The sequence below is a fragment of the Triturus cristatus genome, chromosome 7, assembly GCF_964204655.1.
Source record: "Triturus cristatus chromosome 7, aTriCri1.1, whole genome shotgun sequence".
Lineage (NCBI taxonomy): Eukaryota > Metazoa > Chordata > Amphibia > Caudata > Salamandridae > Triturus > Triturus cristatus.
Window position 1 is genome coordinate 1,521,431,127 of NC_140590.1, and position 25,801 is coordinate 1,521,456,927.

The 25,801-nt window shown below is 45.4% G+C and overlaps 1 protein-coding gene across 1 annotated transcript in view; it reads left to right on the plus strand.

Annotated features, from left to right (window-relative positions):
* The window catches only part of SPO11 (SPO11 initiator of meiotic double strand breaks), an 898,758-nt gene that overhangs the window by 773,690 nt on the left and 99,267 nt on the right, over positions 1 to 25,801 (plus strand). Inside the window, exon 12 of the mRNA XM_085614575.1 lies at positions 15,693 to 15,769. Within this exon, the coding sequence (XP_085470701.1) occupies positions 15,693 to 15,769 (77 nt within the window). The remainder of the gene's footprint in view (positions 1 to 15,692; positions 15,770 to 25,801) is intronic.

Below are 25,801 nucleotides of genomic sequence, written 5' to 3' on the forward strand. Positions count from 1 at the left end.
GAAGCTTTACTGTTTTCTGACGCGCGGGCTCAATGGTGTGCTACCACACCATTGAGGCCGCGCGTCAGAACTCCACACATTCGATTTCCCCTGACGAAGGCAGGTTCTGCCGAAATGCATTGGGAATGACTATGTAACCGCAAATCGCAATGGAGATATTGCCGTCTATGGACTAAAATTGCCATTTGATTTTCTATAAAGTAATAGAAAACAGTAAAGCTTCACTTCAAGAAATCTTTAATTTGTGATGAACTTCTTTCATTCTATAAGTTAAAAACCGCATGTGCGGCCTTCAACCAGTGCCTGGGGGACACACCCCAAACCGTTGGGGGTGCTTCTCAATGACTATTGACATGACTACATGTGGACATGTTTTCTTTTTGGCCCTATGCATGCGTATACTCCCAGCCTCGCACACATGTGGTAGATGTACTGCAGGGTCTTTGTGCACCTGACTGACATTTGTGGGCATGGTATCTGTGGCTACTCCACCCTTTGCGTTCCATGGGCACTGCTGGGAGTGATGGGCACCCACCCCTGCTGTCTCTGGGCACTCCTGGGAGGACTCTGCACCCACCCCTCCTGTGTCTGGGCACTGCTGGGAGGACTCTGCACACACCCCTCTTGTCTCTGGGCACTGCTGGGAGTGATAGGCACCCACCCCTCCTGTCTCTGGGCACTGCTGGGAGGACTCTGCACACACCCCTCCTGTCTCTGGGCACTGCTGGGAGGACTCTGCACACACCCCTCCTGTCTCTGGGCACTGCTGGGAGTGATAGGCACCCACCCCTCCTGTGTCTGGGCACTGCTGGGAGGACTCTGCACCCACCCCTCCTGTGTCTGGGCACTGCTGGGAGGACTCTGCACACACCCCTCCTGTGTCTGGGCACTGCTGGGAGGACTCTGCACACACCCCTCCTGTGTCTGGGCACTGCTGGGAGGACTCTGCACACACCCCTCCTGTCTCTGGGCACTGCTGGGAGGACTCTGCACACACCCCTCCTGTGTCTGGGCACTGCTGGGAGGACTCTGCACACACCCCTCCTGTGTCTGGGCACTGCTGGGAGGACTCTGCACACACCCCTCCTGTGTCTGGGCACTGCTGGGAGTGATATGCACCCACCCCTCCTGTCTCTGGGCACTGCTGGGAGGACTCTGCACACACCCCTCCTGTCTCTGGGCACTGCTGGGAGTGATAGGCACCCACCCCTCCTGTGTCTGGGCACTGCTGGGAGGACTCTGCACACACCCCTCCTGTCTCTGGGCACTGCTGGGAGGACTCTGCACCCACCCCTCCTGTGTCTGGGCACTGCTGGGAGGACTCTGCACACACCCCTCCTGTCTCTGGGCACTGCTGGGAGGTCTCTGCACACACCCCTCCTGTGTCTGGGCACTGCTGGGAGGACTCTGCACACACCCCTCCTGTCTCTGGGCACTGCTGGGAGTGATAGGCACCCACCCCTCCTGTCTCTGGGCACTGCTGGGAGGACTCTGCACACACCCCTCCTGTCTCTGGGCACTGCTTGGAGTGATAGGCACCCACCCCTCCTGTGTCTGGGCACTGCTGGGAGGACTCTGCACCCACCCCTCCTGTGTCTGGGCACTGCTGGGAGGACTCTGCACACACCCCTCCTGTGTCTGGGCACTGCTGGGAGGACTCTGCACACACCCCTCCTGTGTCTGGGCACTGCTGGGAGGACTCTGCACACACCCCTCCTGTCTCAGGGCACTGCTGGGAGTGATAGGCACCCACCCCTCCTGTCTCTGGGCACTGCTGGGAGGACTCTGCACCCACCCCTCCTGTCTCTGGCCACTGCTGGGAGGACTCTGCACACACCCCTCCTGTGTCTGGGCACTGCTGGGAGGACTCTGCACACACCCCTCCTGTCTCTGGGCACTGCTGGGAGGACTCTGCACACACCCCTCCTGTCTCTGGGCACTGCTGGGAGGACTCTGCACACACCCCTCCTGTCTCTGGGCACTGCTGGGAGTGATACGCACCCACCCCTCCTGTCTCTGGGCACTGCTGGGAGGACTCTGCACCCACCCCTCCTGTGTCTGGGCACTGCTGGGAGGACTCTGCACACACCCCTCCTGTGTCTGGGCACTGCTGGGAGGACTCTGCACACACCCCTCCTGTCTCTGGGCACTGCTGGGAGGACTCTGCACACACCTCTCCTATTTCACAATATGTACGCTCATTACATACACGGATGTGGGTACACTCCATGCATTCGAGGTGGGGGTACGTGTCGTACTTACACTGTTGGGGTGGGGGTACACTCCATGCCTTCGAGGTGAGGGTACGTGTCGTACTTACACTGTTGGGGTGGGGGTACGCTCCATTCTTCCGCGGGTGAGGCCACGGGTCGTACTTACACTGTTGGGGTGGGGGTACGCTCCATACGTCCGCGGGTGGGGGTACGGGTCGTACTTACACTGTTGGGGTGGGGGGTACGCTCCATGCCTTCGAGGTGAGGGTACGTGTCGTACTTACACTGTTGGGGTGGGGGGTACGCTCCATGCCTTCGAGGTGAGGGTACGTGTCGTACTTACACTGTTGGGGTGGGGGTACGCTCCATTGGTCCGCGGGTGAGGCCACGGGTCGTACTTACACTGTTGGGGTGGGGGTACGCTCCATACGTCTGCGGGTGGGGGTACGGGTCGTACTTACACTGTTGGGGTGGGGGTACGCTCCATATGTCCGCGGGTGGGGGTACGGGTCGTACTTACACTGTTGGGGTGGGGGTACGCTCCATTGGTCCGCGGGTGAGGCCACGGGTTGTACCTACACTGTTGGGGTGGGGGTACGCTCCATACGTCTGCGGGTGGGGGTACGGGTCGTACTTACACTGTTGGGGTGGGGGTACGCTCCATTCGTCCGCGGGTGAGGCCACGGGTCGTACTTACACTGTTGGGGTGGGGGTACGCTCCATACGTCCGCGGGTGAGGCCACGGGTCGTACTTACACTGTTGGGGTGGGGGTACGCTCCATACGTCCGCGGGTGGGGGTACGGGGCGTACTTACACTGTTGGGGTGGGGGGTACGCTCCATACGTCCGCGGGTGGGGGTACGTGTCATACTTGCACTGTTGGGGTTGGGGGTCCGCTCCATGCATACGGGGTGGGGGTACGGTCCGTACATATCCGTCCCCACGCTATGTGATGCTTGTGCGGGCCGTCCCCAGGCCTTTGCCACGTGGGTACGAGCCGTCCCGCCATTGTTGGGGTGACGTAGGTGTGGTACGACTCGTACCCACGCTCTTAAGGCATGGGTACAGGACGTACCTGTCTGGTTGTGTTGCAGGTTCGCGTCGTCAAGGACTTCCGTTGTGGCGGTCGCTGGCTTGGCTGGACACGGCCCCACCCCCTCGTAGTGACCAGGGCCTGGGAGTCAGGTATGTCCAGGGCATGTGTGCTGTGTGACTATGGTGGGGGTTTTGTGGCCTGCCCCTGGTCCTGCCCCCCCCCATTTCCCCCCCTTTCCCCCCTCCCTTAGTTGTTCTGACCTTCTGCGGCGTCTGCGTCGTAACCTGTAGAGGAGGTCGACTGCTATGAGGGCCGGGATGACACGTAGGTTCGGGTCCATGTCTGTCCGTCGCGTACGGGTACTCCTTGTCCGCGTCGTCCTGTCTGTCCGTCGCGTACTGGTACTCCTTGTTCGCGTCGTCCTGTCTGTCCGTCGCATACTGGTACTCCTTGTTCGCCTCGTCCTGTCTGTCCGTCGCGTACTGGTACTCCTTGTTCGCGTCGTCCTGATTTCCCGGCAGTTTTTGGCAGCCGGAAAATATTCACCGTGCGGGATGACGTCGGTGCGAATCGTAATTCCTGGTTCGTGAATGGCAGGCTGCGAGCGTCCCGACGTCAGGTCGGTGCTTTCCCGGATCGCATTTGTATGTTTATTTTGTTCGGTCTGGGTTTTTTACGAATCGTACGGAAATGGTGTTTCCGTGCGAATCGTAATTCCATGTTGGTAGATTTTGACGACCGGGTACGCGTCGGACGGAGAATATGCTCCGTCCGACGGTTCGTACCCGGTTTTTACAGGATCGTGATCGGCGCCCAAATCTACCCGTGCCATACAAAAAAATTAATGTGTCCTCATGTAATGCAACTGGTGCGATGTAAAGCGTTCTGATACCCGATTCGGGTCAAGTTCGTGCTATATAAAACTCTGTAAAATAAAAATATATAATTGGGTCAAAGGATGGATGGATGGATGGATGAGTGAAATGATGGATGGAAGGACAGATGATGGATAGGTGTGCAAATGGTTGAAAAGGTTTGGGTATGGATGGGCACACAGATGGAACGACAGAATGAATGGTGAAAGACTGAATGATGGATGAAATAATTAATAGATTACATTTTGAGTGACACCCAACTGCTACTTGAATGTTACACTAGTAATTGTAAATGTTTGCATGTTTTGTTTTATGTGTAAGATTTTAGGGAGAGCCTCATAGTGCCATGAGATGTTCTTGAGCTGTATATTGTGTTTGTAGCAATAGGCAAGTCGTAAGAAATAAACTATGTAATAGTGTATTGACAGTGCATTCTTTAAGACAGCTGCAGGGAAAAGAACCTTTGTGACTTCCGTCAGCTTTTGCAACTCTCTGCGGAGCCCACATAAGCAAAGTCAGATTCCATATTGTAGGTTCCACTTCCTGAAACACCCATAATGTGTTCCCTCTAGTGGGATCATTACAGTAATCCTCCCTTTAGTTCACCTGTGCTTGCCGCTTTACATCTGACAATGGCACTCAGATATGAGATGCTAGTAACAAAGTCTATTCGAGCAGATCTTCCTGACCACTTCTCTCACCAAACATGCCTGCTCAGGACCATGAGTTGTAAAGAAAATATCAGACTGGACAACCCAGTGCAGTAACAATGTAAATAGATTATAATCATATGAAATACCACAAAAAGGCCTGCACAGTTGCTCAAAACTGCATGCATACCGAAAAACCATGAAGTACACGATTGTCTCAACCTAATATAAAACTCATTTTGATTTGTACTCAATACGTTATCTATTTACGTACTTTTATACTATCGCGCAACTTCCTCTGATGTGTCTGTAAAACGTACCTTTTGCGCCCGAAGTTTTGTCCTGAATTTTGACCTTCTATCCTGAATTTTTGTCCCGAATTTTGACACTCTGTCCTGAATTTTTACATTTACCATCCTGAATTTACACCCAAGCCAGTTGGTCACTCTACACGAAATATGTCTTGTTTCTCCTTCACAGTCTTTGGGGCCTATTTACGCCTCCAACCTTCCACACTGCAGACTCTTGCAGACCTGCTGCTTGGTTGCTCGGTGCTGTGAGCATGCACAATAATAAATAAACTCAGCAGTGCTATGAACCCAGGCCTAGCACTGTGTACATTTTGTTTAGTGACCCTAGGAAGTTGTCGATTGAACCCCAGCACGCACCCCTGATAGGAAACCTACTCTTTCCATATGAAACATGACATCTGACTTGGCGCCCATGAGCCGGTTTTAAACATATGAATTGTCTTTTTTTTAGGCGGGTGAGACACTCCCAAGCCCTCAATTAAGGTACACCCCTGTGGAGCAGGTGTGTTATCTCTTCAGAGCCCGTGTGGGAGTGTAAACGAACATTTCATCCTGAATAATAAAGTGTAACTAAACAAAAAGGATGTAAATCCCAGTTGCAGACAAATCTAATTTGAAGGTTGCCTCCTTTATGTGTTTCTCGGTTTCTGCCTGCCCTAAAGTTAAACTAATTTGAGTTTGACAGACGGTTGGAGGCATAAATCCCTTGGGGTCCCTTGTTCTGGAAAATCTGACCAAATCTCAAAATATATTTACAGGCCAGGCTGTGTGAGTTTCCATGTGCTACTTAAAAATGCCTAAATCCTGGTTTGAACCGTTACTGTGAACTTTGGCCATCGCATAGAATTGCGGGATTATATATCAACATTTCACATGAAAGGAGAGCATTTTACATGCCATAGGTGTCATGTCTATTCTTAACGTGCTTTATTTAGGTTACGCGTGTCTCCCATTTATTTTCCTGCCAGAAAAACGTCATGTTTCTCATAGGGCTGGAGCCAATAAATAATTACTGGTGCTGCAATCCCACACTCAATTCCCTGAAAGCCTTGACCTCAGTGTAAAATCGGGGCTTGATGCAAATACCCATGGACCTCTGAGCATAATTGTTTTTTTTCAACAATTATATGGACATCTGCTGCCTGGCCCTTCAGCAGGGGAGGCAGCATGCCAGGCCTTTCTGCAGTACTCTGACAGATTACCTTACTTGAACAGCCTCCATGTTTTTAGTGTAAATTCCCTGTTGCCTGCATTTTTGCCGTTGATTCGAAATAGACGCTTTTGTTGGAAAACAAATATATACTGCATTGTCCTTGACATTTTATTTCAAACTATAAAAAAACATTTAAACGCACTGGACTTAGATACAAAAAAGTTATACTTTTTTCTCTGGTCTCACTGACTGCTCTTAGCTGCCTTTTGTTGAAGACCTATGGTAATCAATACCAAAACTTACAGGGGGCTTTCAGCAAGCCCATTCCTTATAATTGGTTGGCTTTCTTGTCAATTTAATTTAATTGATTCTTGTTCAATTGCTTTCCTTCCTCTTGATGATTTTGTATCCTTCAACTGCTAACTTTCAGTGAACTACTTTCTAGGTCTCACCTAAGACACCGTGCATGCGCTAATGCTTGCAAAACATATTGTCTAGAACAAGGGGATTGATGTCCGCCCATTGCTTACCATTCATTGGCTTCATTGTCACTCTTGTTTTGCTGCCTCCTAATTGGCCAGCGCTTGCCGGCTTCACTTCCTCTTTTTTCCTGGGGAGCATGGACCAAGTACTGATTGATTCATCTTGTTTAGTGTCGTTCTGCTGGTTGCGCTGTGATTGAGGTACTATTTTTATTTTTTATTCACCTGTCATCCCTGTCTGTGCTGCTGCTTCTTCTTCCTCCCACCCATCCCATTTTCTGTGTTACTTCTTCCCATCCCATCCTGTGTCCATGTTGCTTCTTCCCCTCTCACCCGACTTGTCCATGTTGCTTCTTCCCCTCCTACCCTTCTTTGTCCATGTTGTTCTCCCACTCCCAAACCTCTTGTTGTGTCGTTTCTTTCCCTGTTCCCCTCCCACCTTGGCCTTTGTCTGTGTTGCTTCTTCCCTTCCATCCCAACCCTCCAGTGGCCATGCACAGCTGCCGCGCTGCTCTAACATATTGCTAAAAAAGACATCGGCAAAACCAATAGCTCTTACGTAGGCGAGACCTATTGGGTTTGCCAATGCTTGTGTTCTTTATTTTCAGGACTCTGTGGGGGTGCATGTGTTTTTTTGTGTTCTGCACTGTATGTTTATGTTTAGCGCTTCATAATAGATATACTCTAAGTTTATCTGCTCCCCTCTGTTCTCTTATATCTTTCTTGCCCATGCTTATTACTTCATTGCTTCCCCATCGTTTGTTTTCATATGCTCTTTTTTGACCCCTCCCGTCTCATTTGCTCTACGACTCTGCATCTTTTTTTCATGTTTACTCCCTTGACTCCATTTCTTCTTTCCCGTCCGCAACATAATGTTTCACCCCACCTCTTTTCCATTGATATCTCTATTTTCACTTTTTCTCCTGTTTCTTTCTGTAATTGTGACATATAAGTGTGTTTCATACTTCCTCCACGATCCCCACTGCTACCTTTGTTTCTTTCATACCCCTCCACTGTCTCAGCTCCTCCATTCATATGTCTCCTCTCCTTGCTTGCTTTAATGTTTACTCCCCACTCTCTCTGTGCTTTCTGTAGCAGCAACATGATTTCTATCATACCCGGGGCCACTGGAATTATGTGATTTTGTGGCCGCAATGATTTTCACAAAAGTACTGATTTGCCCCTTTGGTCACATAATCCATCATCTGCCCATAATCTGCAGATTTTAACAACAAAAATATAGTTTCTAGCTTAAACAGTTCAAAAGTTACTAAAAATACATCCACACGTGTTGCTGCCTGATGGAAGGCCCTTTGCAAAGACGTACTGGTTACCTCTCTGTTACTCACTTCTATATTTAAACTGGCATTAATGAGGTGCAACCAATTCCCAGACAGTGTTACCACATTTAAGAATGATGAAAATACTACTATTACAAAATGTGTTGCATTATGCCGCATAATTTGGCTGTTTCATGCTGCATGATTTACTCAACCCTACCGCATAATTTGTCCCTCTCCTGCTGCATAATTGCAGTGGCCCTGATCATAGCCCTTCTCCAGTGCATGTCTCCTCCATCTATTTCTCTCGCCTCCATCCATTCTTTAATGTCTGCTCCCCCCTGCTGCCTATAACTGGGACACAACATTGTGTTTCATATTCCTCCGCAGGTCCCCACTTCTCCGTTCATTTGCCCCTCCTCCCTTTTTTCGATGTTTACTACCCTCACGCTCCCCCGTTGCTTTCTGTAGCTGCTTCGCTATGGAAATATACCTGTACCACTGGTACATCGGCATCTTTCATACAATAACTGTGATAATTAGCTGCCAAGGTGCGACACGGCACCAAGATGGGTCATTTCTTATGTTAAAATCAGTGTAACATGTGTTTGCTATTACTAAAAGTCATGAAAATAAACAACTTCCTTGCTAAAACAGCTAGAAACTTCTTTATTGCATGGTACGTTCTGTAAACACCACAGATAACGTACAGCTCTACACTTTCTTGTTTCATTTCGATACATATTGCCTCCTACTACCTACATTTCAATTTACATCATTCAATTGCACATTTCTTTGTCTTTTTAAACTATGCACATATTTTTCATCAGCCTCTATTCACTGTTAATCGATTAATATATACGAGCAATTATAGCAATTTATTTCTTGTTTCACCCTGCTTCCTCGTCTATGCGGCTTTCCTACTTGTAGTATTCTTTGCCAGAATTGGAGGCCCAGCACAGACTACACACTCGCTCTTTATGTGTGAAAAAGGCCGCTTTATTGAAGACAGGTGCATCTCACAATGTTAACCTTGGCCTTAGCCTTACAAAACTACACCTCACTATACATTTGTTCACCTACTTGCCTTCTACCCCCACCGCTAAGGTTCCTACCCTTATATCCTTTCCTTGCAACTGTTTTAAACGCCTGCTCGGTCATTAACTGTTGAACTTTAACCCCTGTACCCTATTGCCTACTTCCATAAACATCTACCTATCTCCTATCTTAACTTCTCATGTATTGCTTCCTCCTGGTGTAACTTGGTACCAACCATAAACTTCACCTTTAACCTCTTCAGTGCCCATGACGAGATAGTCTCGTCATGGAGCACGGTTGCGCTGTGCCCATGACGAGACTATCTCGTCATGAACCCCACCCACTAGTGCAACGCCCGGCACAGGAGGGGGAAAGGGCGTGGCACTGAAGGGGTTAACCATGTAAAAACTAGCTGCCAAACACTTTGCACCTGCTTCAAGCAACAACCAAATACAATTATCCCACCCCTGTGCACCTGTGCTCAACCAAACCGCCAGAAACCATGTAGGACATTAAGAAGAAAAAAAAATTGAATTAGGGAGGGAGAAAGTTTTTCGATACCCCTGGCCGGCTGCCGTGTCACCTTACTCAAAATGGTGACACAAAGCATAAAATGGGCACATAAATACCCTGCTCCCACCAGCCCAAAAATGTATAGGCCAAAAGAGCCCATTTGGGCCCGGACCGCACCTTTGGCCCAAAACCCCTGTGGGTGCAAGCCTCCAGAGCAGTTGGCTGCTCCCCCAAGGTCTCAATATCCCTCTTCCAATATATTTCTGTCTCTTTCATCTGCTTCACTGCTCCTCTGTTGCTTTTTAGCCCTTAATTTTTCCATATTTCTTTCTTTTATCTTTCGTTTCACAAGTCACTTTCTTTCATCTTTAATCCCCACGTCTCTGTTGCTTTCTTTTCCCAGGGCATACTAGTGTGTTTAATCTCATCACTAAGGTCCTAGCTCCACCAATGTTTTCCGCCCCGCTTTATGCTTTATTGTGTTAATATTGCATGCCCACTCCTCTCCTGCTTTTAAGCTCTGCACTTTGCCATATTACTTTGTCATCTTTTCTTCCCATCCTAAAATTATTTCTTCTTTACACCTCCTGACCCCCCCTTTCACCAGTTGCCTCATACCAATTTCTTTAATATCCTCCGCCTACTCATTTGTTCTTGTGAACCCCGCTCTAGTTGCTGTTCTCCGTTATCTGTTTTTTTCCCATGCTGCCACAGTTTGGCCCTTTCTCTGGTATCCTTTCCTGGTCCTTCCCCTGCTTTGCTCATCCATTGTTTTCTCATCAGCTACATACCACTTTCCTTATGCTCTTTACTCCTACGTTGCTTTTAGTTCAAACTTTGAGTTATGGTTTAAGATGTTTTTAATAAAATTGCATATTTGTAACCCTACTTCCATGCTTTGTACATTTGTTCTCATCAGCTATGCTTTTATTTACGCCTCCACATATAGGCACTAAAATAAAAACTTCACTCAACAATCAATACATGCATACATAGACATATACATACACGAATAGTTGTTAATATATTGATTAACAGTGGCTGTAAATCTCACACACTCAAAAATGCATTAAGCAAAAACATGGAGACAACACAAACTTCATATTCACACACACCAATGGCCAGATATTTAAAACAAGAATTTGCAATGCAATCAGTCTTGCATTTGTGAAAGTTAGAGCGCTTGGTGTTGGAAATAATGTTTTTTACTTTTGTTTTTTGTATGCAGTGGAATAATGATATTTGCATAGCGCTATTGCCATTAACATGACCTTGCAGGGCTGCAGAACCAGAAAATAGGAAATCGGTTATGAGGGAGGAGAGACAAAAGTAATATGCTAGCTGGAAAAAAAGTAACAACATCCTGGAAAAAACAAACACTCATAGGGAATGCAAGATTAAGTAAAACATGTGATCAGGGGAGGCTCCCCTGATATGGCGGAGGAGCGTCGCCCCACTGCTCTGCGAGCAGTAGTTAAAGTAAAAGTAAAATGATAATAACCAGCGTTATTATCATTTTAGTTTTCTGTTTCCTGGTGTGGGCGGGGCAGGACTGCCAGGGCAGGGGCCAGGAGGAGGAGTGATTGTCCACTCTAAAGTATGCATAACTGTTTGGTCGGCCCTCTAGGGCCAACGATAACAGTCATGTGCACTTTGCATTCCCTGCACCCAGGCTGCATTACAGACTGGGTGCAGAACATGCCCGGACCCCCATTCCCCGTCTGAGAGCTGAACCACGGCGCTCAGATCATTCACAACGGTGCTTTGCAGTGTTGAGATCGGGTAGGGGAGTCAGGAGCTGGGAGCTTCCTGGTTCCTGTTTCCCAAGAGCAAAAGGCGGCAGCAGCGAACAGACCGAGAGGCGTCAGCTGGTTGGGTGGCCGGCCTGAAGGTAAGTGTTTTATTTGGTATTATATTAATTTACCCCCCTCATCCTCCTCACCTGCCCTGCCACCCCGGTAAATAGCGATCGCCACTGCATGTGAAATGTAAGCAGGAACAACATGGTTGCCTTAACACTTCTACACTTATTATTCAGAAATCAATGAGTGCATTTGCCTGAAAAGTTAAAGACATGACTGCGTTGCCCAGGTGGGACCCGTTTCAATGTCCATTGCTTATACTTTACAAAATGGAAGCAGTATGGTTTAAAAAGACCACATCCCTGAACACAGAGCCGTGCTACACATTTTATAAACTAAAATAAGGAAAACAGCTGATAACGATCTCACATTTAAATGTTTTCCACTCAATGCAACAACCAGCTATTGCAGTACTTCCAGGAATGGTGCACTTCCCCACTCAGGGAAAACAATATTGTTCAAATAAAGACAGAAAACAAAAGTATTGCTTCACTGGCAAGCTCTGTAAAGTGGCACTACTTCCTTCCTAGTCATTACAGATACTGTTTGCAGTCCTGAACCTGCATGTGATCACCGAATACAATTTGGCTGTTGCAACCTTCGATTAAACTAATTTAAACTAACACACCTAAAAACCCTAAAACGGGGTGAACGCCTCAAAGGGCTTCAGAATGCAAATCTAGCTTATTTGGCAAAAAAAGGAGGAAAGTTGAAAACATCCTAATATCTGAGGCAAGAAACAGTGAAGTTCCCACATACAACGGAACATGTAACAACACAACAAGACAGATGCTGCATACCCGACCCAGTAGCTAATGCTTGCCCCTGTTAGTGTGCCTCAAGGTACATACACCCCAGCAGAATTGCAATAGCATAATTCTTTGTTAATTTCATTAAGAAAAGAGAAAAAGGCACAATGTGTTTGGTAGATGTGCGGAAGGCCCAGGATCGTAGGGGGAGAAGTGGGGTTCTGCCAAACCAGCCTCCTCTGTGGCTCATCCCACACTGCACTAAGAACATACAGTACCATAGTTACAAATAGCAACAGGCAGAATTTTGCTGGCTCAAAGGTAGGTTACATTTTCCCCTGACTTGTGATGGGAAAAGGGGTTTTTTTGTTTTGGAAAAATGAGGGAACGTTCAAGTTTCAACAAATATTAAGAATTAGAGAAGGTATGAAGAAACTAAAATAGCCTTTAATGGGTTTTTAGTAACATAATTTGGAGTATGCGTCATACACGGGGAGGTACAAACACTACATATTTGTAAAATGTGCTAGGTGTATAGAAACACATCTAGCGATCTCTCACCATGTGACATGTTGCTTCTTAAAACTTCACGTTGCGAGATAGTGTTCTTCCTGTGAGCCCTCTTATTATGTTAACAATCCAATGTCTATTACAACAAAATTCCCTTCTGGACAGACCTAAATATGGAGGTAAAGAGTGTTTTGTGCAATGAAAATGATGGAGTCGCTACACGATTGTGTTCTTGTGGAAGGAATTTGAGACATCATGGGATGGGCTTTCAGAGATTTGTGTGGCAGCAGTGGTACAACCTTCAACCTGGAGACCCCAGTCATATCGGGACAGCTTTTTTTAAGGCTGCAAGTTAGGAGATGCAATTTTAAAATCGCTTAGGTCAAAGATAGTGTATTCCATTTCCAGCCAGGTGGAAATTTCAGGTTGAGGCAGGGGTGTAATGCTGCTCCTTGCAGCCCCTGTGGAGCAGCAGGGGCTCCATTCAGACCAAGACCTATGAAAATCTGCGAGAAATAAGAGTATTATGAGCCCCTCACCACATTCTGCAGGAGAACCCCATCATTTAGGGTACTGTGTTGTACTGAGAGGCAATGGTACCAGCATAGAGTTGTGCATTGTGGTAAAGAAAGTACCTCTAATATGTAAAGTTGTCACATTACATTTAGCGGCCCTGTAGGGCGCCGGCTTCTGTACCAGGCAAAATATATAAAAACATGGACGGGGAAACGATTTGATGCGTGCCAAGTTAAAATCAAAAGGGACGAGGAGATTTACAAAAACTGAGACTTTACCTATTGCAGTCTCCTAGATTGCAGTCCTATGCAGTCGTGGGATCGTCAGCACGCTTTTCAAGCAGTTATATGAACATGCGAGCTGGAAGGCAACGGAATTTATAGAGGCACTGTACTTCCGATGTGAGATGTGAAATGCGCAAATTCAGGCGGGAGTGGCCGGGTCGGCTGTCATTTTGCAAGTGTTTGTTAGATGCATACACTGTGAGACGATTAGCATCCTGAAGGAATGATTAACCAAGGTTTGTACTCTAGCCAATTGACTCGTCATGTTAGGTGCGTGCACAGAACATGGTGCCCAAGTGAGAAGGAGCTACAGCTTGGTGGTGGCACCGGGTGTCTGTATCTGCTCTGGAAGGACAGTACAGGGTAAAAGAGTAATGAGAGGGAAGCCATGTAACGCCATGAGATTTGGAGCCTAATAATCCCAGTTTATGTAGCGCAGGGGGCCCATGTGCAGGTCCTGCTCTAGTATGCCCACTGAGCTTCATGAAACATGAAGCGCGTCAGCTGTGAAGTGGGCACCATGCTGATAAAAGGCGTGCTGCCACACACGCACCCACAGAAGTGCCGTAGTAAATTTTAAAAAAAGGCGCTGTGCCATATTTAACGATAAAGCGTGATATTGCTGGGTGCCGCTCTGGAAGCACTTTGTGTTAATCTAAAACAAGCAAGAGAGAGGAGGAGGCAGCTGCAACTGAGGAGAGATATATAAAGAGCAGCTGTTCAGAATAATGAGGAGAGAGATCAAGAGATGGTAGGAACAGTTTGCTGAGCCTAAACAAGCAAAAAGAAAAAAGAATGCTCAGAAAGTAATAAATAACATGACGAGTAAGACCACATGTAGCAGGGGCAGTCCTGTTGGGAAGCTACAAAAGTAAAAAAGAAGGGACTACTGAGCATATTAACAAATGACAAGCAGCCATTTACGAAAAACAGTAAAAGAAGCCAATTAGAAAGATTGGCGGTGCTTCAAGCTCATAGGCTAGATACAACATGTCTGAAAGAGACAGCGCAGGCGCTGCCTAGGCGAGACCTAAAAATACCTGGCTGTACAATATGCAACAAGGATTTTTTACGAACCTGCAACTAATGCAATCAATGGTTTCCCAGACTTCTTGTTTACACTTCACTTACAGCTAACCAGATAGTGGTTTAGCATTGTTTCCTGCATCCACATTCGTCACCCTTCATTATTTATCTCACTACAGGTGTAACAGACGTATGCTAATGTTTCTTAGTGCAATTAATACTGGATGCTAGTTATGGTTTTGTGGAAGAGGAATTTAATAAAATATGTCTAGGCCATCCAATCTAATTTGCTTGCATCTTATTCAATGAATTTCCTTTCTCTGCTCACATTCAGGAACCTTTTTTTTGATTTAGCACTTCGTGGCAATGCATGTATTTTCTTTCTTGCTATCCCCAACTGTGTTGCTTCCCTATCACCTCCCCACACCCCTGGTCTTCATGTTGCCCTCTTCGCCACAAGCTCGTCCGTTCCTTCCCTTTGCATCTGTTTTGACGTTTATGTCATATTTATTTTATTTAAAAACCCACTTCCTCCCTTGCTCCCTCCACATTATTCCCTATTAATCTCGCTGCTTTGCTGCATTTAATTTTCCCTCCACCCTGCCTGCTGTACCATTGCTCCTCCCACCACTAACTATTGTGCCTTATGTTTTTTTATCCCTTTCTTAGATGGCCCGGCATGTCCAATTTGCTTCTGGGCAGCTTTTTTTTTTAACTCACTTTAATACACATTTAACTTATTATTTTTTATTTACCGCTCCAAGATTGGTGTTTGCCAACTTAGAATGGTAAATTAAAAATAAAATGTTGTTGCATCCATCAAAGCATACTGTATGCCTACAAATGCATGGTGATTCATGCACACATATAAGTCACCATGCGGGGCTCCTGTAGCGTCTTGACGCATATGTGCACATGTGTGATGACACTTGCACATGTACATGTCATTATACTTTCTTTTTTTGTGATTGTTCTTCTGCGCTGTTGTTTTTCAGAATCAACAAACTAGCTTTTATTTTCCTTTTGACAATGCTAATTGCCTCCCCTTGAAAAAAGCTGGTGTGTTCTTTTCCCTTTTAGTTCGATTGCTGCAATTGATCCATTAGAAGTCATATGGGTGGCTATATTTCTAAATCATTGAGAATTTACTTTAAAGTGAAATTTCAAAGTGTGCTTTTTATCTTTACATTCTAGTCGATGTCCTTTGAAGCCCATAGCCTCACTGTTCCAGCCATTCGATGGATTGGCATTCTTCCCTCAGACATAGTCAGGTACATGTTATTGTGAAATTTGGACTAACAAGTTGCTAAATAATGAAAACGTTGATATATGTTTGTACAAAGTAAGCATGTTTACCCGTTGCTAAATCACAGCAGTCCTATGTTTAATAGTTCAGATTCTGAACCTTTTGAAACAATGACATACTAAAATGTGCATTGTCCAAATGCATTGTTGGATAATCTATTTACATGGCTATTGAAGTTACAAAGTCCCTGATAATAATTAGTGCTCAGATCCATCTAGTGTATGCTGATGTGTTTTCCTCCCTCGGCCAAACATAGTGGGATTTACTCAGTACAGTTTGAGATGGACTACCTGCCTGCATTGCCCCTTCCTATTCCTGGAAGCACCTGCTCCCCCACTACGTTTTGACCTATGTTCTGTGTATCAGTGTTGTAAACAGACTCCAATGCCAAGAGTTATACACCCTTTGTGGTATTCCTACAAGGACTGTCAAGGGTTCAGCGGTTTAACAATATTGGCCACCTTTGTTGCTGCATTCAGCATTCTATGAACTTCTGTGTAGGATTTATTATTTATTTGTCTATTTATAGTATTTGTAAAGAGGAGTTGTCACCAAACTTGCATCCTGGCACTGAGAGCTTATGTGTCAGCAGAGCACTACTGGCGTAAGACTCGTTCATGGACGGGCAGCAGAGATTACTTTGGGAAAAAGTCAGGTCTTCAAGGCTTTTCTGAACTGCAGCAGTTCAGTTGATGACCTGAGAGTGGGTGGCAGCTTGTTCCAGAGCTCGGCCGCCTTCACTATAAAGGCCCTACCCACCTTGTCATAACACATTTTTTTTCCAAATAAGATTTGCAGAACTCGAATGAAGAGATCTTCCAGGAGTATGTCTTTTCTGTCTGTCGGTTGTAGAAGCATAGGCGCCTTGACCTGTAAAGCCTTAAACGCAATGCACATGGATGTAAAAGTAATGCTCTGTTTCAGTGGAAGCCAGTGAAGTTCCTTCAATGCACTGGATGCAGAGGATCTTCAAGATCTATTTAGTGCCAGTTTAGCTGCTACCACTTGGACTCTCTGCCTGTCTGTTGATCAGATAATACGAGCTCCAAGAAGCAGGGTGTTGCAGTAGTTGAACCTATTAAGTATGACACTGCGCACAATAAAAGATTTTGCTTGGGTAGGCAGTAGTGGTAGCAAAGCAAGTACCTGCGACTTTATTGACATGACTCTCCAGAGACAAGGTGTCATCAAATATGACCCCAAGATTGCGAACTGTGCTCCTCTGATGTTGAAAGAGCCCAAAAATTGGAAGGAAGTATCATGGGGATTTTGTGTGCAGAGCAGCAAAGGAATCCCGTTTTATTCCTGTTAAGTTTAAGGGAGTTTGAGTTCATCCAATTTACAATGTCCGACAAGTAATTCTGGAATGCAGCCACTACGTCCTGCTGGCTAATCTAGCCAGAAGGAGTTTGTGGTTGACTGTGTCGAAAGCACCTGACAAGACGAACAGAATCAGGACTGTCGACTGGCTGCTATCAACCTTCATCCGTAGCTCGTCCATGGCAACGAGTAGAGCTGACCTGGTCTGAAGTCAAATTGTTCATCCTCTAGGAGAGAGTGAGTTTCCAGATATTGGAACAGCTTCCTGCTACCATAGCGCTCCAATATTTTCACTGGAAAGGTATGGAGCGATATGGGCCAGTAGTTACTCAGGACCAAAGGGTCTACTGTAGATTTTTTCAAAAGGGGAGTTACTATGTCCCTCTTCTACATCTGTGGTACAACGCCGATATCCAGGGACTGGTTGCATAGCTGCAGTGTGTGGGGAGGTAAGTTGACCTACCATCTCTTTCCAAAACCTAGGGGGAAAGGATCAAGGGGAGAACCCGATGAGGTTGACATGGCAATGGTTCAAAAGCATTCCTCATAGATTGGTTCGAAGGTGTCAAACCTACGAACAAGACTCTTGAGGGGGTCAAGCCTATTTTGTACCACAGTGATGCATAGCACCGGTGCTTTTGTTCTGGGATGGGTAGCTATGACTGTGGCTGTATTTCCTTTATGACATGAATTATACAGACCTGAGGTTATCAACTGGGAGAGAACTTCATTGTCCTCCAGAACCTCGCCGATCTTTTTCTGAAAGAAGTCAGACAGAATATCACAAAGCTCTTGCAAGGGTGTTTTTTCCTGTTTCACACATTCTGGATTGGATAGTTCCCCAAGGATCTCAAAAACCTTTTTGGTGCTGTTTGTAGCTGCAAGGTTTAGTATTGGCATAGTAGTCAGCCATTGCTTTGTAAACCTCTCTTTTATATTAGTTTAAAGAGTTCTTGTGTGCATTTTTTGGTCTGCTTCGGTGTATAAGCTATGCCATATTTTTCAAGTTTCTTGAATGATAATTTTAGAGCTTTTAGTGATTCATTGTACCAAGGTGCAGATGGTTGGTGGCAAGATTTTACGTGCGAGGAATTTCTTTATCTAATGTTTCTTGGATCCCCTTCTCAAATGCTATATAGTTGGTCTCTACTGAATTTCTGGGGCCATATGTATTGAAACCGGTCACAGAGTTGGCTTGTTCAATTTATGCCTCGCACTCCCTTTTCTCTTTATGAATGCAGTCTTCTTGAAAAGGCAGGGTTCCTTTATGAGTAGATGAAAAGATATTAGAACTTGATCGGTCCAACTAAACATTGTGATATCTTTCATGGAGATCAGCCCATCAGGAGAAGAAATAAGATCCAGAGTATGGCCAGTCTGATGGTTGGGGCCTTGCACTAGTTGCTGCAATCCCAACATTTCACACAAGCCCCGCAGTTCTTTAAATGGGAGTGATAGATCCCCCTCCGCCCACAGATAGAAGTCCCCCAGTATAAAGAAATTAGAATGTGCAAGAGCCATGTGGGAAAAGACTTCTATCAGTGGATGAAGATGTGGGGTTGGGGAATATGGGGGTCTGTGACATAGAACCCCTGAAAAAACACTCCCATTTTTGGTTTTCAAAGAGAATCCCAACACTTCTGGGCCTCCTAGCTCATGGAGCGGGATGGGTGCAGACGGACTTGCCTTAGGCATGTTTTCGGCGCACCAGCACCGTGGTTGCATCAGAATTTGGCTTAAGCAATCTCCTGAGGAAACTAGACCGGCAACCAAAATGGCAGTTGGAGAATAACCTGCTCTGACTGGCGAGGACAAAAGTTATAGACACTGTAAAAACAGCTTTAGCTTCCTCATTAAAAAAAAAAAACATAATGTGAAAACTGCTATGTGCAAACGTTACGCTCAGAGCAGCAACAATGCCTCCGATAAGCTGCACGGTTGCGTCAGCATTTGGCTTAAGTAGTCTCATGAAGAAACTAGACCAGCAATGAAAATGGCAGTCGAAGAATGTCCCTCTCTGACTGGCGAGGACAATAGTTATAAAATGGAATAATACACAGTAAAACAGCTTAAACTTACTTATAAAACCCTCTGAAATTTGCAAAAAGCTATGTGCAAAATTTCTGCTCAGAGCAGCAGCTATGCCTCTGATAACCGATGGATCCCTAACTACTGTCCTACGTTATGGGGTAACTGTTAATGCATTTTTCCTACCGTGAATAATGAAGCAATGTTTTGATTTTATTAAAGACACTGAGGCAAATATTATGCTTTCTTAATTTGTTACTTTTATTATATCAGCTTCGAAATAAAAAACACCCTTCCTACCACTCCCTCAGAAACTACAGGCTGAGGGGAAGTGAAACCATCAATCAGCCATAAGCTTAGTCTATATATAGCAGTCACCAGAAAGTAAAAACCTCATTTGTAATTGTGAAGACAAACTAAACTCCATAAATGAAAGAGAACACCAGAATAAATCCTACAGAAATCATTAGAACAACACTTTTTAAAACACCAAACAACGTATTAGGAATATACTGGCCCTGTATGCCTGAGCTTCATATGTGTCCTCTTGAAGAAGAGCCAGGAGTTGTAGCAATTGAAGCTGAAGAAATAATGAAGAACATGTCTAGAATAGAAAACTTAATGGGAGGGAAACAAAACAGCTGACATTTTATAGATAGTTGAGGGATTATAATGCCTCGATGAAAATCAGAACTTTGCTTCACTTTCTAGCAAGGAAAATGTGCATTTTATTGCAAGACCGGAGTCTTATATTATGCTTCTTTAAAGCCTATCCACTTCTACCAAACTAGCACAAGCCACTAGTCTGTGATAAAACATCCTGAATGCGGATACGCGGGACCAATCAGCAGGCCTCCTCTAAATTTGTTTCAGCTAAAGAGGCTTTTTGGAATGAGCCCCAAGTTGTTTTTTTTTTTCATCTTTCTCAGCTAAAACCGTTCCCTAGCCCATCTAGCTAAAGTAAGAGACCATACAGAATCATGGGTTTTTAGACAAATGAAAAAAGGGGGAGACGAGAGAACTTTGTTAAATAAGTAGCCTTTGATTTTAAATTTTAAGTCATAGTACACAGAACGTTGGATGAAAAGAAAATAAGAATACTCAACACTAGTGAAGTCAATCTTATGCATCAAGCAACAGAAAAGAATACACCTGAAGGAGAATAAGGTCTTTCAGAAACATCTGGATCCCCATCATTCAATCCTTTTACAAAGGAAAATCAAGCAGACAAAAGAAAGGAAAATGTGAATGTGACTAATCTTGCAAGAACATGTCTATAGCAAGTAGATTCTGTAAACGTGGGACAACTGTGAGTCAGACTTGGGACAAAAATGTATTTGCAACAGGCACCAATGATGAGTGAGTGTCTGGAAACCTATTGGATGAAGTCGCCTGTCATTAATGTACCTGGAGGGCCAACTGACGGCCAAGTGAATGCCAGGTAGCAAATCTGCCCTAACTTAAATTTTTTGATGGTGAAACAATTCATAAAATGCCATTGCCAACCCTACCAGGGGTTTTGGATTGCATCTTCAAATGTATTTATCTATTGGACAACGGAAATTTTGTCCATCCTCAAAAGTACAGTGAAAACATACCCTGTCTAGGTGAAATGAAACGACAGGGGAGCCTGCAAAACATCTAAACATATGCCTTGACAATTCCTTTACCTATAATGCCTCAACAGTACTGAATACTCCAAAGGCCTCATCCCTACAGACTGAAATGTAGCAGTCTATCTGTAGGCCTGACAAAGTTTGCAAGTTAACTCAATTTGTAATCAGTCTTAATCACTAAGGCGTTGTGTCTTTCCAGGTAAATAGCCAGACTGGCCTTATCAGCAAAACACAAAGATCATGGAGCCCAGGTAGACAAGACTGTTTACTGAATGCCAACACTCCTTGGCGTGTTCTGTGAATTCTAAAATCTTAGGAAGGGGATCCACTACATCTAAATGATTGTGCTAGCAGGAGACCTTGGCCATTAAATACACATCTTTGGAACACAGAAACAAATTGTCTTTTACTTGCTCCACTGAACCTTAAAATGAATTGTAATGAAACAGTCTCATGACTGTAGAGAAGCCAGTACTCGAACCTGTAACCTTCTGATTTAGAGTCTTGCACCTTAACCATTAGGCCATAAGTGACCCTCCCACTTTTGGTGAAAAAGGTAGCCATTTGAGGATGTGTAATACAATGGCAGCTGTGGAACTGATGAGCTGAATAAGAGATGGCTTAAATATTGAATTAACATTGGCATCTGACTGACACTGATTCTGGAATACTCCGCTCTTCGGGGACACGCTGAGGACATATTTTGTCTTTTTAACAAGTCAAGACCCAAGCAACAGTATTGGAATCAGTTCATTAGCATTGTCTGAGTCAGTATTATAATCATACTTTCGTTCATTCTCCATAACAACATAATGTTGTCTCTTCATCTTGCATTCTACCTCTAGATATGCGAGACAAAGGATTAAGCTTTATCTATGTCTAGGTGAAAACCGCTAATCTCAATAGCAAAAGTACTGGAATCATCTCAGTTATCATTGTTTGAATCAGTGGAATCGTAATTATTGATAATATACTTTTGTACATTTTCCAAAGCAACTTTAGGTAATTTCTTTACCTTGGATTCTACCTCTGGACATATCACAATACAACAGAGCCAGAAATCCATTGCATTGAAAGCTCTTGGGCCGTATGAAAATGCACATGTTGAGATTTAAAGAACATTTACCTCTTTTGGTTGAAGCCTCAATTTCCATGGCTACAGAGCCAGACTCATCAAAAGAGTGCACACCTTCAGAATGGGAAGTGCACAGCCTGCTACTAGCAGAAGGTGAGGGTCGGGTTTTCACTAGCTGCACAGGCCCAGCTCCCAATATCTTAACCTTGAACTTTAAAACAGAAATGTTGTGGAAAGAATGTATGTTATGTTTTATCAGTCCTTCCTCTTCAAATTCACAGTCATATGAAGAATACTGGGACCTTCATAACTATTGTTGTCATCATAATCTCAAATTTACACAAAAACAAACAGCAACAGCATTTACACAAATACATTTAAATCCAAGGTTCAGAGATCGGAGGGTGGAGTACTTGTGTATGCTGTAATTTTTAGTTTTAATGGTTATGCGATGCACCAAACAATCTGACTTCTATCTGCAAAGTACTATCAATTGTTCCCCATTCAAACATTTTTGCCAGTGCTTCCTGAGCAGGTGTTCTAGGTGCAAGGAAGCCATTCATTAGAGTAGTCATGGGACCTATAATTAGTACATTACTCCAGTGCTGAATCTATTCTACAATCGCAATGAATACTGGTCATTTTAGTTTCCATGTCATGTCTTGAAACAAAATGTGACTGCATGAAATGCAGTGTACCATTAGCGGGAGCACTGTGGGAAAACAATACCTCAAATCTATCTAATTATATAGCAGCAAAGCTAGTGAACAGCACAAGTGTAGAGAAAAAAGTCCAATTAAGCCCAATATTCTATCAAACACATTATCAAACACATTTCAAACAAACACATTATCAAACACATTTCAAACAAAATTGTAACAATATAATACATTTCAAACACATTTCAAACAAAATTGTAACAATATAATACAGACTGGAGTGACATTGCCTCTAGGCTGAGCAGCAAGAAATTAGAATGTTACTATCTGGTGACTGTTTTACGTAGACTAAGCTTTTGACTGATTCAATCAATCAATCAGGGGTTTATAAAGCATGCTACTCACCAGCAAGGGTCTCAAGACGCTGGGGGGCAATGGGAGGGGGGGGAGGTAGCTCCGGATCAGTCGAAGAGCCATGTCTTGAGGTCCTTCCTGAACGCGTGCAGGGTCGGGGAGCGTCTGATGTTCACCGGGAGCTCATTCCAGGTCTTGGCCACGATATAGGAGAAGGCCCTCCCACCTGTTCTGTTCCTGCGGATGCAGGGGACCTCTGCCAGGGCGAGGTCGGCGGAACGGGGGTTCCTCTTGGGTACGTGGGAGGATACTCTCTCGTTGAGATATTTGGGTCCGATGATGAGGGATTTGTTGAGGGATTTGTAGGTGTGGATGAGGAGTTTGAAGGAGACCCTCTTCTCAACAGGGAGCCAGTGTAGGAGAGTCCGGTTGATTCCGGCGTATAGGGCGTTGCCGTAGTCCAGTCTGCTGGTTATGAGTGTATGGGTGACGGTCCTTCTGCAGTCGGGGGGGATCCATTTGAAGGTCTTGCAGAGAATACGCAGGCAGTTGAAGCTAGTGGAGGTGACGGCGTTGATCTGGCGGTTCATGGAGAGGGAGGAGTCGAGGATGATGCCGAGGTTTCGTGCGTGGTCTGTAGGGATGGGTGGGTTCCCGAGGGCGGAGGGCCACCAGGTGTTGTCCCAGGCAGAGGTGCAGGATCCGAGAATGAGGACTTTGGTCTTCTCTGAGTTGAGCTTCAAACAGCTGTCATTCATCCAGGCTGCCATGTTCTTCATTCCTTCCTGGAAGCCGAGTCTGGTGTCTTCGGGATTCCTCGTGAGTGAGAGGATAAGTTGGGTGTCCTCGGCGTAGGGTACGATGCTGAGCCCATGCTGTCTGACGATTGGCGGCTTCACATCCCCTTAACCTGTAGTTTTTGACGCAGAGTTTGCTGGATGTGATGTTTTTCTGATTTATAGCTGCCATGATAAAAGTAGTAAGTTAAGAAAGGATGTTATAGTAAAAGTAGTTACATGTTATGTTAAAAATATTTGTAGAGCGCACTTACACCAAGCGCTTTCATAGGGCTGAGAACAGGAAGGAGACAGTGGTATGATGACAGGAGCTTTACTCATATGCCTGATAGAACAGAAGGGTCTTAAGGAGTGTTCTGAATTGGGCGTAAGAGGTTACTGACCTCAGTTCAAAGGGAAGAGAGTTCCAGAACTGAGGGGCCAGGAAAGAGAATCTGAGGCCACCGTGTTTTTTTTGTTTAAAGGTGGGGGTGGCAAACAGGTTCAGATGGGAGGATCGAAGTTCGCGAGAGGGGGCATAGAGATGGATCCTAGACAAAATGAATGCTGGAGCGTGACAGGCAAGGGCTTTAAAGATGGTACAGTCCAGTTTGAATGCACAGCGTTCAGCCACCGGAAGCCAATGGAGGCTTTTCAACCGGGGGCGGACATGTTGGTGTCTGGGTTGATGGAAAATGAGCCTAGCTGCTTGGTTTTGAACCAGTTGCAGACGGTGGAGTTGGTAGGCCGGAATGTCGACATAGTGTGAGTTGGCATAGTCAATACTAGAGACGACCAAGGCCAAAAGAACTACAGTCAAGGCCTCGGTGGTCAGGAATCTACCGATCTTCCGGATTCTCTGTAAGTGGAAGAAGCAGGTAGATACCACCGCGCTAATCTGAGATTTCATAGACAGATCGTTGCTGATTATGACCCCTAGGCTTTTTACGGATTCCGCTGGGCGAGGGGGACTGCCTAGAGGAGGGGGCCAGAAATTAGAATCCGAAGGGTTGGAGGTGCCTCCAGTCAGAATCAGCTCAGTTTTGTCGGGGTTGAGTTTTAGTTGGTTGGCGTACATCTATTCGCTAATAGAGCTCATGGTGGATTGAAAGTTGGAAACAGAGGTGTTGGAAGAGTCAATGTCAAACACCAACAGGAGATCATCAGCATAGTTAAAAGTTACAACTTTACTTTTGCGTAAGGACCAGATCAAAGGTAGCATGTATAGATTAAACAGAAGGGGCGAGAGAGAGGACCCCTGGGGGACCCCACAGGTCATCCTAACTTCCTCGGCTGAAAGGTTGGCGAGACGGACTGTCTGGAATCGGTTGTGTAGCAAAGAGGAGATCCACCTCAGAGCCAGGCCCTGGATGCCAGCATTACTGACACGATCGATCAGGAGATCATGATCGACCGTGTCAAAAGCGGCTGACAGATCCAAGAGTGATGTTTTTATCGGCCCCCTTCCTAAGCTCGTCCATGACTGCAAGGTTGACTGATTCCGTGGAGTGTGCTGGTCTGAATCCTGCCTGCTGGGGGTCGAGGAACTGAGATTGCTCAATGAATGAGCTAAGACAGTTTGCTACCTGGGGCTATTAGATCTTACTAAGGTAGGGGAGTAAAGAAATACGGCAAAAGTTGCTCAGGACCAAGGGGTCAGCGTTGGGTTTCTTTAGGATTGCGACAATTTCGGCATATTTAAACGTGTCTGGGACAATGCCTTCTTTAAGAGAGTTGTTGAGGAGCGAAAGGGGCGGGTCTGGGCAGGTAAGGAAAGTAAGATGTGAGGGGGGCAGCAGTCGGTAGGAGAGCCTGATCCGACTTCTTTTAGTAAGACGAAAAACTCTTCCCTGAAGATCAGGGGGATATGATCCAACATATGGGGATTTTTGCATGTGATGGGGGAGACTGTTGAGAGTGTGGAAGTAGGGATGCTGCTTTAAATGGTGGCAATTTTCTCTATGAAATACGAGTTCAGGGAATCACATAGTGATTGTGAGGGGACCGGTTTTGCTATCACTCTATCGGGTGGTGAAAGCTCGTCGACTATAGAGACGATGTCCTTGGTCTTAGTGGCTGAGGTCATAATTTTCCGAAGAGAAGTAGGTTGTCTTGGTGTGGAGGATTGAGTTTTTATAGTCTTTTAACAGGGTTACATAGGTGGCTTTT